The sequence below is a fragment of the Leptonotus elevatus genome, chromosome 18 (genome assembly GCF_054856555.1).
Source record: "Leptonotus elevatus isolate MCC_2025b chromosome 18, RoL_Lele_1.0, whole genome shotgun sequence".
Lineage (NCBI taxonomy): Eukaryota > Metazoa > Chordata > Actinopteri > Syngnathiformes > Syngnathidae > Leptonotus > Leptonotus elevatus.
In genome coordinates, this window is record NC_141256.1 from 1335500 (window position 1) to 1356494 (window position 20995).

The 20995-nt window shown below is 39.8% G+C and overlaps 1 protein-coding gene across 3 annotated transcripts in view; it reads right to left on the bottom strand.

The window, feature by feature from the left end:
- LOC147158206 (transcription regulator protein BACH2-like) overlaps window positions 1–20600 on the bottom strand; it is a 157418-nt gene extending 136818 nt beyond the window's left edge. For 2 of the 3 annotated variants that reach the window (XM_086061725.1, XM_086061726.1), the window contains exon 1: window positions 20224–20600. In XM_086061725.1, the coding sequence (XP_085917851.1) occupies window positions 20224–20271 (48 nt within the window). In that variant the 5' untranslated portion in view covers window positions 20272–20600. The remainder of the gene's footprint in view (window positions 1–20223) is intronic. The other variant, XM_086061728.1, reaches the window with a different exon arrangement.
- Window positions 20601–20995: the final 395 nt, after the last annotated feature.

Sequence of the window (20995 nt, forward strand, 5' to 3'; positions counted from 1 at the left end):
CAGAAAAAACATACAACCAATAAGATATATTATTTTGCCCAAATCGGGTTCAGTATTTACTTTAATTAAAAGTCTATTCTCTTCAAAGTATAAATCTATACAGATTCAAACACATTCCAGGGGTTGAATGGGAATATTATCTCCCACCCTGTGTCAGAAGTGCAGGGTTGCTTGCTTCATGAACAATGTTCCCTTTCACTGCCTTTATTAGCTTGGAGATGCAGGGTGGTGCATCATGGGTAGCAGACAGAGAGACACACTGGTACAGTTTAGAATGCACACATCTGAGAGGAGTCACCCAAACCTAAGCAACAAGTAAGTGCTCTAGAGGGATGCATAATGTGTAAACATTGTTTACTGCTGTGGAAATCTGAAACAGAGCACAGTCCAGCATGATATGATATGATCTGATGGGGTGAAATTGAAGAAAAAAATGATCATTAAATATTGGCCCCAAAAGACGCTGGCCCACCGGGCATCTGCCCTGCATGCCAGATAGCCAGTTCAGCCATAGACCAGTCTTTATTTTAAATAAACTGTGTTCGCTTTATGCTTAGCCTGTTTCCCCAAGCATCATTTGGTACAATTAGATATTTATTAGGGCCCGGACAGTGACTGCTGGAAGATCCCTATTGAATCTGTAGATATTTTTTTCTCTGAAATGAATCTCATTTTTGGCCAACTAAAAATGTACAAAAGCTCACCAAACTTTGCACACTCGTCGGGCCTGGTGAAAAAAAAAAAGATAACTTAAAGTTGTCACAAACGATGAAAGTTGTCACAAACGCTGAAAACAAAATGGCTCTGTAGCGCCCCCTAATGGAACCCTACCCCAGCATGTTTGATGTAGGGCTACAAAAACGTACAACGTTTGTACGACGTCCTTAAATGTACAGGAAGTGAGCTATGAATTTTGGAATATCCAATTTTGGCAAATTTTTGCACATTTACAGGGGTCAAAACTTTTGCCCCCTCATCCTAGACAATTCTTACAGTTGAGTTCAAATTTGGGCTGTGCCATCTCAAGACCTGTCTCAAGAAATAATTGTTGAAGCCTGCATGGTTTAGAGGTCTGGACTTGATCTGGAGGTAACGTATTGGAAGACAAATGCAACAGTGTTTCTTACTTTAATAATGCTATTCATCCTCAAAGCCGTGAGATACCTCCGTCTCTTCTTCAATGGCACACAATTTTATAGCGTTTTCGTACATTATTTTGAGACATGGTGGTGTGATTAAGAGGTGGATTAGGTCACTTAAGTCCCCACTCAAGACCCAGTTCCAAAACTCTCCTCTCTCCACTATATTAGATACTGTATACTGTATGTGTATGGGAATCGTACATTATTTTGAGACATGGTGGTGTGATTAAGAGGTGGATTAGGTCACTTAAGTCCCCACTCAAGACCCAGTTCCAAAACTCTCCTCTCTCCACTATATTAGATACTGTATACTGTATGTGTATGGGAATGATGAGCTATGTTTTGTTGCCTAGGTTGTCCGATTACAATGATTATTCAAATAAATAGCAATGAATGTACACATGTCACAATCTACTGTTTGTAGAGTTTGTGGATAAAGGATGTTTATCAGGTAGAGATGTAAATATAAAACCTGGAAATAAAAAAATCAAGTTGTTCATCTCCTGTCTTATATTCATCTTTTGATCTCAAATCCAAATGTTTTCAGTCTACAGCATATATAAAGGAATTGGCCTCATGTTGGAGGAGAGAGTGAATTTTATAGTATATGGTGCATTTATCTTATTCTTCCACTGACACTGCATTTGTGCACTTAACCTAAAATCCTTGTAATAAAATTTCAAATTTTGTATGGTTTTGTTTCTGTTATGTTACCATGTTTTTTTTTTGTTTTTTTTACGCCTCGCATATAGAACTGAGTGCAAAGGAAATGTAGCTTCCCACTGACTTCCTTTGCAGGTGCTTGTACGAGTATCGCCACAAAAGTAGATTTTATTAAGAATCAAACTGCGACAAGCCACTGGACCGGAGACAAGATAACTTAAAAAAACAAAACCTGTTCATCTTTCTGTACAAAAAACAAACACAAGAGTGGGTGTCTTCGCGTTCCCTTATGTTTCCTTCATAGACATCACATATATGATATTTCTTGATAAAGTCATTACTGATTATCCATCCATACTTCTATTTTCTATTCCAGCGGAATGCACAGATATAAAACTCACTTAAAAAAAAAATCTCCCTTGAGCTTTCAGGTACTTCTCAACGTGCAAAGAACGTACTGTCAGCGTTAACTGGATAGCCGATAGACCAAGACTTTAGAAGCCACGAGGCCGCCATATTAATCCTCCCAAGAAACTATTAATTTGATGAATTATTAAGAAACGTTTCTCGGCATACGTTCCTATACATTTACAGTATTAAGATTGGAGAACATTTGAGACAGTACTTTGTAGAAACAGCATGATTTAAATGTTTTAAATTTGTTAAACAAACAAGAAAACTTCAGACATTTTACAACTTGCCTTAAATGCATTTATAAATTATATGCTTGCTGATGTTTATAGGAGGGAACGTGTATATTTTTTTTATTAAAGAATTATACATGTACTTCAACAAAAGATGCCTCTGCCAAATCTAATATTGGGGTCTTAGGAACTGAGCGATAAAAGAATAAGGGGGTCTTCAAAGCAGCACATACCGTCCACTTGTTAAAAAAATTGTGACCACCGTGCCACCAACCCCCCGGCCCTATATTAAGAGCCTACGAGCTGTATATGTCTACCATTTACTCAGTACGTATATGTATAGTAGTCTGTTCGCGAGATGGGTGTGGTCAGATGGCCGCCCTGTGGCTTCAACGGCTTGCACAGGCGTGCATGGGCTATCAGCTCTTAGTCTCCAGTTATATATACAGATCAGTGGCTGCGAGATAGCCCCCTGCAGCCTAAGTCATAAAATTACAGTAATATACAATAAACATAATAGTTTTACAACACTGAACCATATTTCCAATTTAATATGTAACATATAGGACTTGTTAATGATTGAAGTTAAAAAAAAAAAAAAATCTAGAGCGCGCATGCTGCCCCACTTGAGTGCATATTGTGCAGTAGGAAATCTCACATTTGCATAGAAAAAGCTCAGGCAACTGAATGTTTTTCGGTTTTGTTCCAGATGTTTGACATTTAAATACCTGTTTACAATTAACCTTTTCGAAAAATCTACACTTTTCTGTGGTAAACCTTATAAGATCCCGCGGCAGGGGGTCCAATTTTTTAAGGGGGTAAGTAGCACCGGTAGCGAATTAATGAAGGCAATATTTCATCCTGGTGTTCTAAAATTGTAAATAAGGTTCAATGTTGTAAAATGCAAAATGTTTATAGTCTATATATATTGTTTATTTTTGCCAGGATGCTGGCCGACCGGCAGGTGCCTGTTTGTGTCTCGCCATATCATGCAATGGAAATTCATATTTTGAATCCTGACAAAAAGAGTGTCTGAGATTCCACTACCACTCGTGAAATGTTATGGCAGAACCGTTTTAATGAATTAACGCTTTAATGCTTTAACGTAGTAGTTATATTTTTATTGGAACTCTTAACTTAAAGTATGTTGCCTGTAAAGGAAAGTGAATCAGTTAAATTTACAGAATACATGCACATCATGGTGAATGGTCAAGATTAGGGACGTTCGATACCAGTTTGTTTCAGACATATTCAACTCTCGTCATCGATACTGATACCTAATACCACCAAAAAAGACACAATTTTAAAGAAAGACCTAGATATCCCAATATATAATTTGTCCTTAAAATTGCCTGAAATTAATGGCAACTTTCTATTCTTATAATTTCTCAATTCTATTTCTTTATCGTACAACGGCCCCGCCGCAAGTATGAGACTAGTATCGGCATCGATGCCGATACCTGGTATCGGCAGTAGCACCTCTGCCTCAATTTGAGCCAGGAAAACCCCTCTATTTGCGGCATGCATTCTCTGAGCGTTATGGAGGAAGAAGAGCAGCCTGACTCTCCACATTAAAATGCAGTCAATGATCCAAGGAACGGCAGTCTTTGTAATGAACTGGATTGCATTTTGTGTTGTTGATATATTTTTTTCTGGTTATGCATTATGTGTGGTTTTGTGCAGTATTAAAATGGATGAGACCAAGGGTCTATTTCACAAAGCAGGTTTAGCGAGAACCCTGAGTCTGTTAACCCTGAAATGCAGGAAACTTTGTGTTTTCCGTTTCAGAAATGGAGGTAATTGTAACCAGAGAAAAAGAGCTAGCCCGTTTTATAAAAAGAGGTAAATTAAACTCTCGATCAGTTACCGAGTCTATGAACCTATTATTATTAAAAAAAAAAAAAAAGTCAATAGACCTATATTAAAAGTCAATTTTTTTCACAAACATGGCATGTCCTTTTTTTTTTTTTTTTTTTTTTTTTAAGAGCTCAGTATTGTTCATTCGGAAATGTCATTATCATTGCTCCTTTTTTTTTTTTAAATATATATACATATATATATATATACACATATATATATATATATACATATATATATATATATATATATTATTTTTTTTTGTGTGTGTGTGTGTGGGTGAGTATGTGTATGTGCGTGCGTGCGTGCGTGCGTGTATTTGTTAGCTCACCATAAAACCTATTAGAAAAAATCTCATACCGTTCACCTAAACCGAACACCAGGAGACCCGAGGGGACCGAAGAAAACCAAGGAAGGCGAAATCCAGCACCGACCAGACACCCCCCACCAGAACTCCTCCCCAGCCCAAGAAACATCCAGACCCCAACAAATCCAAAAAACATAAAATCAGGGAGGCCTCAAGAGACCAAAGGAGAGACCGAGAAAAGGAAGGAAGGACAGACGAAGCCGCGTGAGATCCGCAGACACCAGCCTCCACCGATTCAATAACCTGAGGAGGAAACAGATTGTGTCTGAGTTTCGGTAGATGCTGGTGTGGTGGATCTGGCATGCATGAAAATCTCCACCAAAGAGGGGAGCCGACGACCCCCGCCGGAACAGAGCAAGCGCAACACCTCAGGGCCCCCCAGGCCGCGGCAGCGCCAAAGGACGACCCCCGGGCCCCGCCAGGGCCACCGGCCGGAGAGCAAACCCAGGAGCAGGAGCGCCCCCCGCCCCAACACGGCCCGCGCCCCCGGCCCAACGCAGCGGGACGGGGCACTGCAGGCCCACCAGGCACCCCACCGGCCCCCAACCCCCGCCCCCCCATGACCCCCCGCCCCCCACCCACCCCCGCCAACCACCCCAACCCAGCCCCAGCCGCCCCCACTCCCCCAGACACCCCCCACCCCCAGCACCCCCCCACCCCGCAACCCCCACCACCGCCCCCCCCCCCCAACAAAGCCGCCCCCCCCCCGACCCCACCCCGACCAACCGGCAGCCCCCCCACCCCCGACCCCCAGCCCCCGGGGACCACCCGCACCCAGGCTCCGGCGCCGAAGAGGGGCCGGACAGCGGAGCGGAGAGGGCAGCCGCGCCCACCCCACCCCCCGCCGTGTGGAAGGACGGAACACCGGGGGCAGAAGGGGGAGATGGGGTATTAAAATGGATGAGACCAAGGGTCTATTTCACAAAGCAGGTTTAGCGAGAACCCTGAGTCTGTTAACCCTGAAATGCAGGAAACTTTGTGTTTTCCGTTTCAGAAATGGAGGTAATTGTAACCAGAGAAAAAGAGCTAGCCCGTTTTATAAAAAGAGGTAAATTAAACTCTCGATCAGTTACCGAGTCTATGAACCTATTATTATTAAAAAAAAAAAAAGGTCAATAGACCTATATTAAAAGTCAATTTTTTTCACAAACATGGCATGTCCTTTTGACAAACGATCCCGTTGATAAAGGTGCACTCTAAAAAGAGAATCGTTGAACCAAATTAAGATTATAAATTGAATTGTTGATCAATTTAATAAAATTGTTTCAATTGGTAACACACGATTTAATTTAATTAATTTAAGTGAATACATTAAGTTTAATTAATTATGAGTTAATTAAACTTAATATATTCACTTTCGATTAACTAAATTCAATTATGTATTATCAATTGAAGCAATTTTATTAAGTTGGTCAACAATTAAATTTGTAATTTTAAAGTAGCACTAAGGAACTTTTCAACCATAATACATTATTTTCATATCTCTTCTGATGAAACATCGACTTAAAACTAGTTGAATGGTACCTTTGCCATGTCTGTATCATTTTTATTGGCACTAAGCAACTTTGAGGAGGATGGTTGGAACACTGCTACACAAAAAACTACAAATGTGCTGACTGCTTTATGGCATACGCCACTCCCCTGATCCCCATTCGTTACAAAGACAAAAGTCAATTTGAATGTCATCGCACGATTACTGCTTTCCTGGTAGAAGCTGCACAACAACTGAAAAGTTTTGTCTGAGGAGACAAAAAAAGAAAAAAGTAAGCTACCCGGATAAAAGGACAGTCAAGGATCAACACTTTCACTAAAAAACAACGTAATGCGCTTGTCCTTATGGTAAATGTGGTCTTCCTTCAAGTGTGCAGGCAGCATTACTGCGCAGGGAATTAAACATTCGTCGTGAGATGGTTATCAGGCCGCGCATAGATGTTCTGGCATTTCCAGACAATTATATTTTTGAACGGTACCATTTCCAGAGCTTAAAGTAAAAATAATTCCTGAGCCTGAACTTTTTCCTGGGAGCGGTGGTGCAGTGTCCAACGTGCCGATTCATTGTTCGACCAACATCAAGTCATTAATTACTATTTGATTTGTCGCCGTGGGTGGACTGGGCATTTGGGAAACTCATGAAATTCCCGATGGCCAGTCTTCCCCAAGTGTCAGGTCTTCTCGCTTTCATTTTCCATTTATATTATGTATGGTACAGTATAGCACCGCGGGTTGCAGTCCCCTCTCGTGCTGCAGCTATCGAATATTTTGGTATTCAAATATCCTACAAAAAAATTCTACTGAATAATCAGGTATTTGGATAAAAATAATTTAATTTTATTTCTAGATAGTCAACTTTGTTTTGTTACTTAAATTTAAATTGTGCTTAACGATTATTTTCCTCTCTAGAAAGATGGGAAGATTTTAGACAAATCAATGGATTTTGGAATGATGTTCCGTTAAATATTAGGCAACATCCCTCTCTACCCACTCTTAAAACACATCTTTGTTCTTTGGCGTTTGACTCGGCATGAGACTCATCATTGTTTCAATGTTTTATGGTGCCTGCTGTATTTTGTTATTCATTTTTTTATTTTATTTACTTACCTACTTGTGTTATTTTATTGACTTGTTCATTTACCTACTTAAGATAATTATTAATTTGGTGTTGTTTTTGTTTTACCTGTATTTATTCCATGACTGATTTTTACTCCATGTACAGCACTCTCTAGTAACGACAACTATGTTCGGCTGTCAGCATCAAAGTGTGCAATCATCACGTCGATTAGACTACCTTTGAAAAGTAGTCCAATAAACTCTAGCTGCAGCCACTAGCACCGTTAGCACACTAACACTGTAGATGCCCTAAACACTGGCAACAGGCACCGTGCAATAAAATGTCCGCGTAATTAAGTCTTCTTTTAATGCCCTTAATTGGCGATCGAACGTGATTTCTGTACGAAGTTGTTTTGTTGACTTTGGTCGCAATTGTTTATGCCGGCAATAAGAACGGCAGTCGCACTGCGACTGGCAAAACGCTCCCTGGAAAAACTTCAAAATAAATGCGTCCATTGCCATTGCGCTCCACATATTACTTGGTATGGGAAGGTTTATTTTGAAGTTGGCCTTCTCTCCGCATTGGCGGTGTTTTGCCAGATGTGTAAAATATTCCCCACATGTATTTGTTTACTTCGCTGGATTTGTCATTGCGCTAGTGGCTCTTACGCCGGAAATCCGGCACCGTGCCGGAGTACTTTAAGCCCTGCGTTTCAAATTACAGTCTATCATCTACATAAACTACTTAATCCGTCCTTACATTTGCAATATTACCAGCCGTAGTTATGCGCTCACATCCCAGCATATATTGTGTGTTGCGCTCCGTTTTTTTCTTATACCCGTTTGAATAATGTTTTTATATTTCATCTTAAGACACCCCCGCAGGATTGCACCTAAATTAAATCAATTATTAAACTAACATTCAACAGGTTTCCCCTGTAATATTATTGTGATTGCAAAGGACTACATTTAAATTTACGCATTGACCCGAGCAGCAACATTCTCCCACACCGCCTCCCTCTATAGGTAGCTGCTGCGGTGTTCAAGTTTGCCATATGATCGCATTAAAATTTCCAGTCGAGAGGGGTAAAAAATACGGAAGCCCTCTGCTTCCCCGTTGCCATGGTGACTCGTGGAATCGGGGTTCCATTGATGCAGTCTTTTTAGTGTGGTGGTAACTCCAGGTGAAACTACTCTGCGTTGATCAAACTAACTCAAACTCGCTGTTCTGGAACCGAAAACGCAGAGTTTCCTATCGCGGGGTATGTCAACTCACTGTTCAGTGTTAGTCTCACTGTTTGTTGAACCTGCTTTGTGAAATGGACCCCTGGACAGACCTGAGATTCTGTGAGGATGGACAGATGAGGAATATATTAATTTTCTACTACTACGGTATGTTGTATTCATCTTATTCATCATCTCATATAGTTTGATAAGTATTAGTCGGCAAATGTGTATTTTATTTCCTTTGTATGCAGTGTTGGTGGAGTGGCATCAAAAGCTGCGAACAACGAGCAGCTTCAAGAAATAAATAGATAAATCTACTCCGCCCCTCTTTGGCCTCCCACACAAATCCCTACATAAACTCCAACTGGTCCGGAACTCAGCTGCACATCTCATTAAAAGAACCCTTTCCTTCCATCACATCACCCCTGTTCTTCAGCAACTCCACTGGTTACCGGTTAAATTCAGAATACAATTTAAGATGCTCCTCATTACCTTCAAAGCCATTCACAACCTCGCTCCTCCATAGCTGTCTGACCTCCTCTACATTACCACTCCAGTGTGGCACCCTCAGATCCTCCGCTTCGATTCATCTGACTGTTCCACCTGTCCGTCTCAGTACTATGAAGAGCAAGGCCTTCAGCTGCTGTGCTCCTCAGCTTTGGAACTCTCTGCCCCCTGATCTTCACCCTCCTTGACCATTTTCAAAAACAAACTAAGAACCCACCTTTTCAAGATTGCCTACACACTTTAAACTACACTGCTTCTTTATTTTTTTAGCTTTTTTATTATTATTCTATCTAATCTGTCGAATTGTTGTTTTAAATTTAGTTTTTAAGTGTTGTACAGCGTCCTTGGGGGTCTTGAAAGGCGTTTTTTAAGTGAAATGAATTATTATTATTATTAATTTTGATGCATGTAGCTATCCCCAAACTAACAGATGATGAAATGACAGATTTTCCTGGAAACCTCAAAGTTTTATATGAAGATTACCTGATTGGGAAGAGGTCCTAACTAGACAACCTTAAACTTAAGGTTGTCTAGGTAAGAGGTAAGGAACTCCTTACCTCTTTTTTGCATTTCCCTATGGAAGCATGCAACTGCTGTGACAGACTAACTGGTGTAAAATGCCCAGGAAGACCACTATTTAATGTTGATATGTAGCACTGTGAAACTGGCGTTGTTTTTGAATGAGTAAGCAAAAATTGTGTGTGTTTGTTTCACTTTGTTTGGGTGATACTGTGGTTTGTATTTTTTTGTTATCTATTTATTTCATTGTTTGCCGCATTACCCCTTTGGACACATTCTCTGGACTTCACAGCCCCTTTTGAAATATGGGATGCATGCTCTCCACAAATATTCTGTTATCATGGAACAATTAAAGGAACGTGGCATTTGTCTTCCACTTCATGCAAATAGGGATAGTGACAGAGCCTACCTTCTTCAAAATCCAGGACTACTGCATCCAACCACTTGATGAGTTCTGGCAGAAAATCCGAGATGGTGTTCTGACCCGTTTGTGTGAAGACGAGTTTTGGTGCTTTGGTCAACTGATTTTTATCCATAGAATGTCAGTCAATATTACCAAAATGACAGGTATATGCTATTTGAATTTCTGCCACTTAATATGCAAGTCCAAGGATGAGCAGCGACAAATACCATGTAAAGTTACATTTCGTAATGTTTGTTTTTCCTCTGTGCTCTCACAAGGTGGTGGCAGAATGGACTCTCCAGGTATGTGTGTATGTCACTGTGTGAGTCAGAGATTTTGATTTGCACAGTTCACATATTGACCACTATGGTTTGGCATTCTGCAGGCCACTGCACAGTATTGCACCTACACAACAATAGAACAGGAATCTAGAGACATGTGTACATTGTCTCTTTGGATAAACGGGAAACAAGCAGAAACTCGGTGATCATGCAAAGGAGTGTTTCATCTGAACAATGGCTGCACTTCTGTCAGAGTTACATATAACAGAAATGGTCACAGATGCCCACTCAAAAATTACAACTTTAATGGGTAAGGAAAATGGCTGTGATATTTATATTATTGATGTTCAGATGGATGTATTTGTTACTCTAAATCAGAGGTGTCACACACATGACCCTAGGGCCAGAACCGGCTCGTCAGGGGATCCAATCTGGTCCGTGAGGACAGAACACAAACTGACATTTTTCACTAAAAGTAATTTGCTAATTTTGTCCACTGGAGGGCACACTGGCGATCACTTAAATGACATTCTGATGGCAAATTCACACTGACTCCGGAACGGATGCGGTGCGTTTTCCATACGGCATCACACTGCGCGTGTTGCATGAGCTGTCCGTGCCCGGAAATCTGCACCAGCCAGACTACAAGATCATGGGGGTTCACGCTGGAAAGTTGAGTTTATAGCCTTTTCCTGGGACTTCTACCATGGCTCTTCTACCATGGGTAATTACGTTTTGTGTTGAAAAAGTGTTATTTTGTCACGTTTAATTTATTCTGGGCTTTTTTTTGTTGTCTTTAATGAAAAATAACTGTTAAAGTGAATGTTTTTTTAAAATTGTATTTATTATTTTAGTTTACATCACAGATTTACTTTTCACAGACCTACCTTGAACTGCTCTACAGAGGTCACCTGCTTAGCACAGTACCAGAAATATGGTTAACAACAGAGACAATTCTAGGATCAGAGGTTAAGGGGTGCTATAAAGAAGAATACCAAGCATCAAGGTAGATCCGGTATATTTCAGAATAAAATCGTTTGCTAACTCTTTTGGGGGGATTCAGCTAGCTAACTACATAGCATGACATGAGTCGGACATTAATTATTACACGCAAATGTGTTTTTTGTCTTATGTATTTATAATTGTTCTTTAACCAAGAAAGTATATACAGATATATTTTAATTTCTATCCAAATACCCAATTATTCGCTAGAATTTTCAGTAGGATATCTGAATACCAAAATATTTGATAGTTGCAGCCCTAATAATATCAATTTTGAGTTGTTTTGAGGCACGCCCACACGAGTTCTTACACCACACACCCGTCAAAACTAGCTTGCACCTCACAAGCCATACTGCACACGCTGCACCCCAACTTAAAATTTTTCCTAACATAAATAATATATATTATTATAAATTCTGTTTGGTCCAAAAATAATTTACATAATTATAGTGTTTCAAATCATTTTGTCTTAATATTTTCAAATGTTTGAACATTTTCTTGTTTTGAACAAAAAAATTAATAATCGGTTTGAATAATCATGATTTCAATTATTACCAAAATAATCGTGATAATTATTCTAAGTAACATGCCGATACCATTATTTCGGACACTAATATAGGACTTTGAATGCTGCATCTTGTGTTTTGCTTGTGCACGACATTCACTAATGTGCCATGTGTTCACTGCAAGTCAAGCCAAGATATCCGATTGGCCCTTGAATGCTCTGAACCAATGGCAGGGCAGTTTTTTCATGTTGGGGAAAAAAAACGTAGGTATCGGTACAGTATCTGCATCGGTCAATACTGCTAAACTGGGTATCAGAATTTGTTTCGAAGGCCCAAAAAAACAGTATTGAACAACACAAATTTAACGTGCCTCTGTTAACCATAAAGTTCAGATGTTCTATGATTTTCTTACCTTGGCAGTGCATAAAAAAAAGAAGCCATCTAAAGTGCTCAATTGTCTTTGTTTATTTTTATTCAGCTGAAAATATCACATGCTACCTATTTATATTATATATATTGGTCAGATTTTATTTAACTCTTTTACTGCCAAAAACGTTAAATAACGTTTAGTAAAATCTACGGAGGGGCGCCAAAGACGTTAAAAGACGTTCACTATGGTTTTTTTGGGGGGTTTTTTGGGGGTTTTTTGGAAACGGGTGGAGGAAAGCCTTGGCCAGCTGTGCTGAAAGTATCAAGCAGATCTAGTTAGTATAATGACTAGTTTTGGCCCCTAGATGGCAGCGATGACTCTCTTTGGACAAGATTGGGTGGGCGTCAGTAGAAGACGTGAGGCGGAGCTAGAGTGTTGAGGGGACAATGGCTGATGAAGCAACAATGGCGACCGGTTGCAAGCAGCTCACGCTTGAGCATTTTTTTCAAACACGAAAAGCATCGACTAATGCTAAACAGCGCATTGATGACGACGATGATGATGATGGTGACTCCGAGCTTGACGCCGAAGTTGGAAGCGTTGACGGCGGCTATGATCACGTCGTAAAGCCTCACCGGCTAGTGATGCTAACGGCGGAAAACGAGCACTTCTGCACAAGCGGACGTTCAATCGGACGATGAAGAGTAGTCGAAAAGCATCGACTAATACTAAAGAGCACATTGATGTCGACGATGATGATGATGGTGACTCCCGAGGTTGACGCCGAAGTTGGAAGCGTTGACGCGGCGGCTACGACCACGTCATAAAGCCTCACCGGCGAGCGATGCTAACGCCGGAAAACGCGGAGCACAACCGAGCACAGGCGGACGTTCAATCGGACGATGAAGAGTACCCCGAGTCCAATGCATATTCATCGGTGGAGCGGGTATAGTCTGATCACGGAGAAGACACTGGTTCTGGACTACGATGCCACCAGGAATGGAGTGGATAAGATGGATCAGAACATCTACCACCCGGTATAGGAACTGAAGGACATGAGGAAGCCAGACGTAACACCACCGTAACGTAACCGTATCATGATCCTGATAGTAGACTTGATGGCAACATGGCCAAACACACACTGCAGTATATACTTGCTATTCCCCGGAAAAAACGGCCGGCAAGAAAGTGCAGCGTCTGCACGCGAAGGGGCAATCACAGTGAAACTAATCGGTTGTGCAAATCCTGTTGCGTCTCTTTGCACGCAGGGGAGTGTTACACAAAAAGAAAAACTGTAGTTAAAACATCCACATCATTGTAAATAGTACCACAGTTGTACACATTTGTAAATAGTTTGCCAAATTGTTGTGTCAAATTGTTACACTGTTGAATGTAAATAAACGTATTTTGCTATCAAAAAACACTTTTTCATTGTTGGTGGTAGTGTTTTACATAAGTAAAGCACTGTTTAGATGTTTGTGGCATCATTCATGGAAAAAAAAATGTGTCAAATTCACTAGAGTGCATGAATTAATATCGTTTCACTAAGAGCTTAATTTCTCCGTATTTTGGTCCAAAACAAGAGCATTTGGGCGAAACTAACCATTTTCTATTGTTGATTACTGAAGAACGGAATAAGGTAGAAACAAACTTTTTTTTCTGATGAAAGATGAGAGTTCAATCTTTCATTTGGTAGTATGTGTGTTTCCATAGTCCAAACACAAAATTTTCTGTGGACCTTGAAAGATCAGTCAAAATGCTTAAATCGGCTGGCACCCACAGCATCCCTTTTCTGAAAACGTCTCGCAGTCAAAGAGTTAACAACCAACTGGTTTTCATTTTTAGATAATCAACTTTCTTTCTTTTCTTTTCTTCTTAACTCAAACTGTGCTTGTCAGCAAAAAAAAAATTCCTCTTAAACAGTGAGATTTTAGACAAATCTCTCCCCATAGATTTTGGTCAATGGACATCAGACCCACAATAGCGATTTTGTCGGCTAAATAAATAGCACATTTGAGTAAGCCTGGTTTGTTAATAAGTGGTCAGTAGGAACGGCAAATTAGTCAGGCTGTCAGCATCAAAGTGTGCACAGTCCATCAATTTGTGTTACTGACATCAGTCGCAACAGTTTGGGGCATTTATATTGCTGTTGTTCACAAACTCTGAATAGACGAGCACGTCGTCAGCCCTTATATCGCGACAACACGCTTCCGGAAACAACTTCAAAATAAAAGCGCTACAATGCATTGATCTACATATTCTACTTGGTAAGGTAAGGTTTAGGGACGTAACGATTCACTCAAGCCCGATTTGATTCGAGTTTCAAGTTTCAGTTCCCGATTTTGATTTGATTTATTTTTTGCTTTTTTTGTTTTACTTAATTATTCATTTGATAACCAAAATATGTTTTTATTTATGTATTTATTTATTTTTATTTTATTTGTTTTTGAATGACAGACTAAACAGATGTCTGTTCAACAAGTGTAACAATGAGGCCCTCTACTGGACTAATACGGCACTACATCAGCAACGGGCATTTTACCGCGAGTGTACGGCCACAGGCGATAAATATACAAACAATAAATTGCCTCTTTAAGTAACCAAAAAATAACTTACAAAACTTAAAACATTAAATTGATTACTGACAAAGATCTAACCAAGTTTTTACTGGAGTCTACAAAGACCGCCAAACAATACAGAATATCCGCAAAACTCTGTCCCCAAAAAGGTTCCGGCTCGAAACGATGAAAAACTGTGCAAGGCATAAAAATAAAATGGCGAATCAATGCTTTTATTTTTTACACCGATGCATATTTTAAGCTGTTTACATCAATATTAAATCGATTTTAGATGCATCGTTGCATCTCTAGTAAGGTTTATTTTGAAATTGGGTTTCTCACAGCGTTAGCCCCGTGTACTGTCATGCACACTGCTGTTAGCTTGACTACGACTATCTCAGCGGGTATTCGAGGCAGAAATGACAAGGACTTGTTTCAGCCCTATTATCGTTTTTGTACGATTATGCCCAATTTTGTAATCATGGAGGGTAATAATCGAAATTGGAATTGAATTTCGATTAATTGCACACCCTACTTGTTAGTACTTGCCGATGCCGATACAGCTGTTATTATGCAGTATCTGGGCCTCTAATGGTATCGGTATCGGAACAACACTACTTTAAATGATGGCAGCACTGGCGGGTATGTGCTGACTGACTCCCATTTGACACAAGTTTGGATGTGACTTCACAGACACATTTATAGGAGGGTGTGCATACTTGTACAACCAGATTATCACAGTTACTCACCCTCAAAAAGTTGTTTTTAATTGAGTTGTAAAAGATGGGGCCCACTTTAGATATGCCTCATTCCTCTTAACTGCTTTGTTATCCCTTTTCTTGACATTATTTCTTTCCACAACTATTAGGACCAGATGCACATAATTTTATTTCCGCAGCAATTCATTGAACAAGACAGATGTGAGAGTATTAAGAATTAGTTCAAGAGACGAATCTGCTTGAGCTTAAAACTGAGTGTCTTGACAGAAACAAAGGGGCTCAACAGGACTCTGACTGTGGTGTTTAAATAATTTGATAGATTCTTGGCAAGAATGCCGAGGCCTGAGGGGTTCTGCTTGCCCTGTCGACGGCTCCCCTCTTTGGTGGAGGTTTTTCATGCATGCCAGATCCACCACACCACCATCTACCGGAATTCAAACACAATCTGCTTCTTCCTCTAGTCGCTCAATCAGTGGAGGCTGATGTCTGTGGATCTCACTCGGCTTCATCTATCCTTCCTTCCTTTCTTTAGTCTTTCCTTTGGTCTATTGAGGTCTCTCTAATTTGTTGGAATTTATATGCTTCTGCGGTTGGTGAAAGATTCTGGTTTGTAACCCTGTGTGTAGTAGGTGGTGTCGGGTCGGTGCTGGATTTCACTTTTCTCTCTTTTCTTTGATCCTTCCTTGGGTCTCCTGACAACTTCATGACTCTAGCGGGATTCTAAAGTATTCGGTTTAGGTGAACGGTATGGGATTTTTAATACGTTTTAGGTGAATTAATGAGCACACACTCACACGCACGCACATATGCACACACACACATACTCACGCAAATACAAAAAAAAAAAAAGCAATGATGATGACATGTCGAATCGGTAAGATTACCGGATGAACAATACTGAGCCCCCCCCCCCCCCCCCCAAAAGAAGAAAAAAAAGATTCTTGGCAAGATGATTCCACATGGTGAGGGACAATGGTGGTGCACATTGCTGCCAAATTGTAGCTAAAGAAAAATAACGTGCAGCAGTGAAATAGCAAAGAATGACATCTGAGGGTGGGAACAACAGTCCTTGGGGTGAAATGAAGAATCTTCTTTCAGCAATGCTGTTCATTCTACACCAAACATCGGCACCAGCCCAGTCTCACATACCTTTGTGCTGACATAAGACCCTTGACTCTATAAGACTAAGTACCGTAGTAGAGTCCATAGCTAGGGAATGTAAATTTAAATTGTCAAACACTGCAAATGTCTCATCATTTGGAACCATCTGTTCAAGAAAAATATGCCTCAGCCATATGCAAGATTCTCATGAATCAAGCATTGGCTGAATTTACACTACATAGTTCAATTGACACAATTCAGAATGTTTTCTCCAAAGTGGCACATAATAACACATGAAACTGAATATTATCGGAAAGCAATCAAACCTCTTAAAATACGATACTGTATATATCAAGCATCCGCCAATGAGACTGCAACGTGAACGGACAAATCCGATACAAGCCTGATGCCATCAAAATGCACACATCAGTCATATCATGTTGACCCAAAAGCACAAATGTATATATTAAATAAACAGTTGCTACATTAAAGTTGTATACATACATCATTACATAATGAAAAGAATTGCCGATGGCTATACCAGCTAAGGTTTCCCTTAGGGGTGCACCGATCACAACATTGAAAAATATCTGTGAAATAATACAAAAGGATTGTTTTAACTGCACATGTAGCAGTTCTTTCAAATAAAAATGAAAAGTGTATTAGTCAGCGCAAGAACAGAGGACAATGCCTGACTTTTTCAGAACTCTAAGGAGAAAGATGGGATCAGTGGAAAAGATCTGTGTTTATTTTTAAGGGATCGGCCCATCACCGATCACCCAAAATGAAGGAAATCAGGACCGATAAATTGCCCGGCCGATCGATCGGTGTACCCTCAGTTTCCTCATTTAAATCCGAGTGGTAGAATCTTGCGTGTTGTTGCTGCCTGGTATTGACATTTGTGTAGTAGTTTGTGTATTTTTTTTTTATGTCTGCATTGCAGGTTGTTTCATGTGATCAGTGAATGTAAACACAGTCATAGTCGCTATACTGTATATCATTAATTCATTTTGAAATAAAATGCATTTAGTTTGCTATCCGCAGTGGCAACACATGGCCCTGCAATTTTGGTCGTTTTGGTCTAGTGTGCAAATTAGCCACATGCTAGGCCATGTGGTACATATGTCTCTGTTCAGCCTGCTCAATAAAATATATTATCGTTAACAATAGATTAACAACAGTAATAATGCAAGAAGAATGGAAAGGCAAAGTCATACAAATGCCACCCGCATACTTCTGTCCATTTTCATTACAACATTGAGTGGCACCAAATATGTGGATGAGACATTTCACATTTCATCAACAGTGTTTGACTTATACCTTGATTTCATTTGTTTTGAGCAGATCAAACAAATAAGTCATGTTCCAAAAAGCCAAACATAGCAACACATTATAACAAACAATTAGAAAATGATCAGGGCAACAAAAAAAAGAAAAGAAAGAAAAAGCCATCACCATGTACACCAGTGGCAATAAAGAAAGCTCAACATGAGCTGCTCAAAATAAAGGAGTAGGAAGAAGAGAATTTATTAAATCCAAACCCCATCTTCCATTAATATACACGGTATTCACACAATTTCCGCTTCCCTAACATTTAAATTACAACCATACAAGTCCTACTGATCAATAACGGGTTAAGAAAACTGGAACATTACATACGAATACAACTTAAATAATAATTTGTACAATTTAGAATACAATATGTTGCAGCAATAATTAAATATCAACACAGGTAATTAAAATATTATATACCAACATGGTAAAGTATCATCAAGGACATACCCACAAAGTAATGGAAAGGAACATACCAGCATAGTAAGAAACAAGTTACAACAACTAACCAATACCAACAATGGTAAGAAAGAGCCCGTGAAGGGCAATTAAAGCTAAGCCCGGCCTTCCTGAGTCCTGATACTGTGACCAGATCATATGTTTGTAAGTTGCTTTAGAGCTATTAATGTTTTGACATTGATTGTAGTGTAAGTCCAGACTGTTCCATAGTTTTACCCGACATACAGACACACAACAACTCTTTTCTGATATAGTTCGAAATTTTGGTAGTGTATTTCACAAGGTCATGTAACTTAATTAAGTTTGATTGAATAAAAATTTATTTGTGTGTGCTAGAAATTGAGTCTTGTGTATTATCCTTACAGATCCTTACCATGTTGTTAAATGTTAAAACCTTAAATACTGCCTGGGCCATTCATAAATGATTAATCATGTGATGGTTTGGCTCTGGAGCAAAATGGCAATGACAGATTTATATTCAATTACTGCAAAGTTTGTTATGTGGACAACATTAACAGTTATTTGAGAGAACGTGTGTAAAAGAACACAAAACACATGTGACGCAATAAACGGGCAATGATTCCAATATTTCAATGTCATTGACACAGGGGATATTATTAAAGTCAAATTATTAATTTATTGTGGTTTTCAATGTTTTGGACCTTCTCACATTAAACCCCGAATGGGGGTGGGGGGCGGCTGGGGGGTGCAATGCACGTGTTGGGAGAATCGAGCGACGTTTACCATGAAATCTAAATAAAAAATAGTTTACGAAAGCTAAAAATATCTTACGGTCGTATAGTATTTCATTATCAGAAATATCCCCCAATCATATAAACGGCAAGAGAGAAAGAGCGAGAGGAAGATTGATGGCTGATGCTGCTTTAGTTACATGGTTCCACCGCATCCAGCAGACAAAGAGACGCATAGCTTATGTCATGCCAACTCTAAATGCTGTATTACAGCTTCAATGTTCACAACCACATCAACTGGTTAATCGTGGGACTCAACCAATATAAAAATAAACCAATAAATTCAACAATCTTCTGTTAGGGCACGTTATATATACGTAAGAAAGCAAAGCACATCTATTAACAAGACAAATAATACTGGGTAACCCTAACTCTAACCCTCTCTAATAGCTCAGCATCAGTGATATTTATATTAAGAATACATATTTGATTGTGTCACACCTTATCAAGAGTGCAGTCACAGCGTAATAAAAGGCGCTGACTGCAGGACCTGCTCACATAACAATTCAAGGTGCAGCTGGATTCACACACTCACAATGAAGAAATAGATATTTTATATTACACCAAACTTTGATCATTGCATCAAACCAGCTAATTGTTGGTTGTAGGGGCATTCTGGGTAATGTATATTCGAACTGGGAATAAAAAGTGTAATGTTGAGTAGACCGCGAAAGGGAATTCGTGAAATATTAGTATCATAGTTGGCTTCTACTTGTGAAGTATACTATACTTCTCGCATTCATACTCCAACTATCATCACAACTTGGGAAATTCAGACCCCTAGTTCCCCTGTTTAATGAATATATATGCTGTGACTGTGTGTGGTTGCGTCATGGGGGGTGGGGGGACAGTATTAAATGTCAAGTCAGTATTAAAAGTATTTAAATATTTCCCCCGTGGAGTAAACACCCTTGATTTGCCAATATGCACAAACGTACAAGAGACAATGAATACACCGTGCTGACTCAAAACATAACAGGATGTGGTTCGGGTTGTGTTTAATTCTTGAACCAGCGTTCAAACTCGACAAGTTTAAAGTCAATAATTTCACCATTTTCAATCTGACACACACGCACGCGCGCGCGCACACACACACCACAGGTAATTATTAAATGGCTCGGAATGTCAATTAATGTATGTAACTATCGCCACACAGATTAGCCATATTTCGATTGTGACTAACCGGAAACAAAAATGTATTAGCCTACATAGCAGCAGATAGTGGTCGAAGTGCGACAAAGACGGGAGAAAGTGCATGGTTACTCACCGTTTTATTCCTTTCCTTTTCGGTCAAACGCTCATGTCCGTTTCCCATACAAGTTCTTTCACATCATGGTTTGCTTTACCGTCTTCTCGAAGCCTCTCGACTGCGAATTACTACGTCTTCTTCAGTGGCTACAACTCGATTTGATTCGTCTTACCTACTAACAAACATGTCCGTGATTTTACTCCTTGTTGTTCCTGCTATGGATACGTGTAAAGGCGCATTTGCAGTGATCCTGCACCGAGTACAACTCAGTCTCCCGCTGTTTGTTACACTCGACTGGAACGCCTTCTCTCGACTACTGCATTGTTGACATTAACCACCGACGTCACTTTGTTTGTTCATTCACAACATCGACAGCTTGCCGCTCATGGTGTTGCTATTGCTAATGGCTCAACGTGTGGCGGCTGTGGCATTGACATAAACTAGATCTCGCCTTGGCGCGTAATCCTACGTAAACATCGTCGCCATATTGAATGTGGCAAGCTGGCGCGATTGGTGAATCTGTCTCATTCAATGCAGGGGCGATTCTAGGATCCGAGGTTAGGTACCCAGGACACTCCCAGGGTGTCTGGGCCAGGCAAGACACATTTAACTGTTTTGTACATTTTAACACTATTTTATTTGTTCATTTCTTGATTTCTGAAAGAAAATAAAAAAACATTAGGGGGGAAAGTCTATGACTAAACTGTCAAATGAGATGATAAATGTTCATTAAATGTTGAGTCACAGAAAAATAAAATAAAAAAAGAATGGATTTGAGTCATAAAATTAA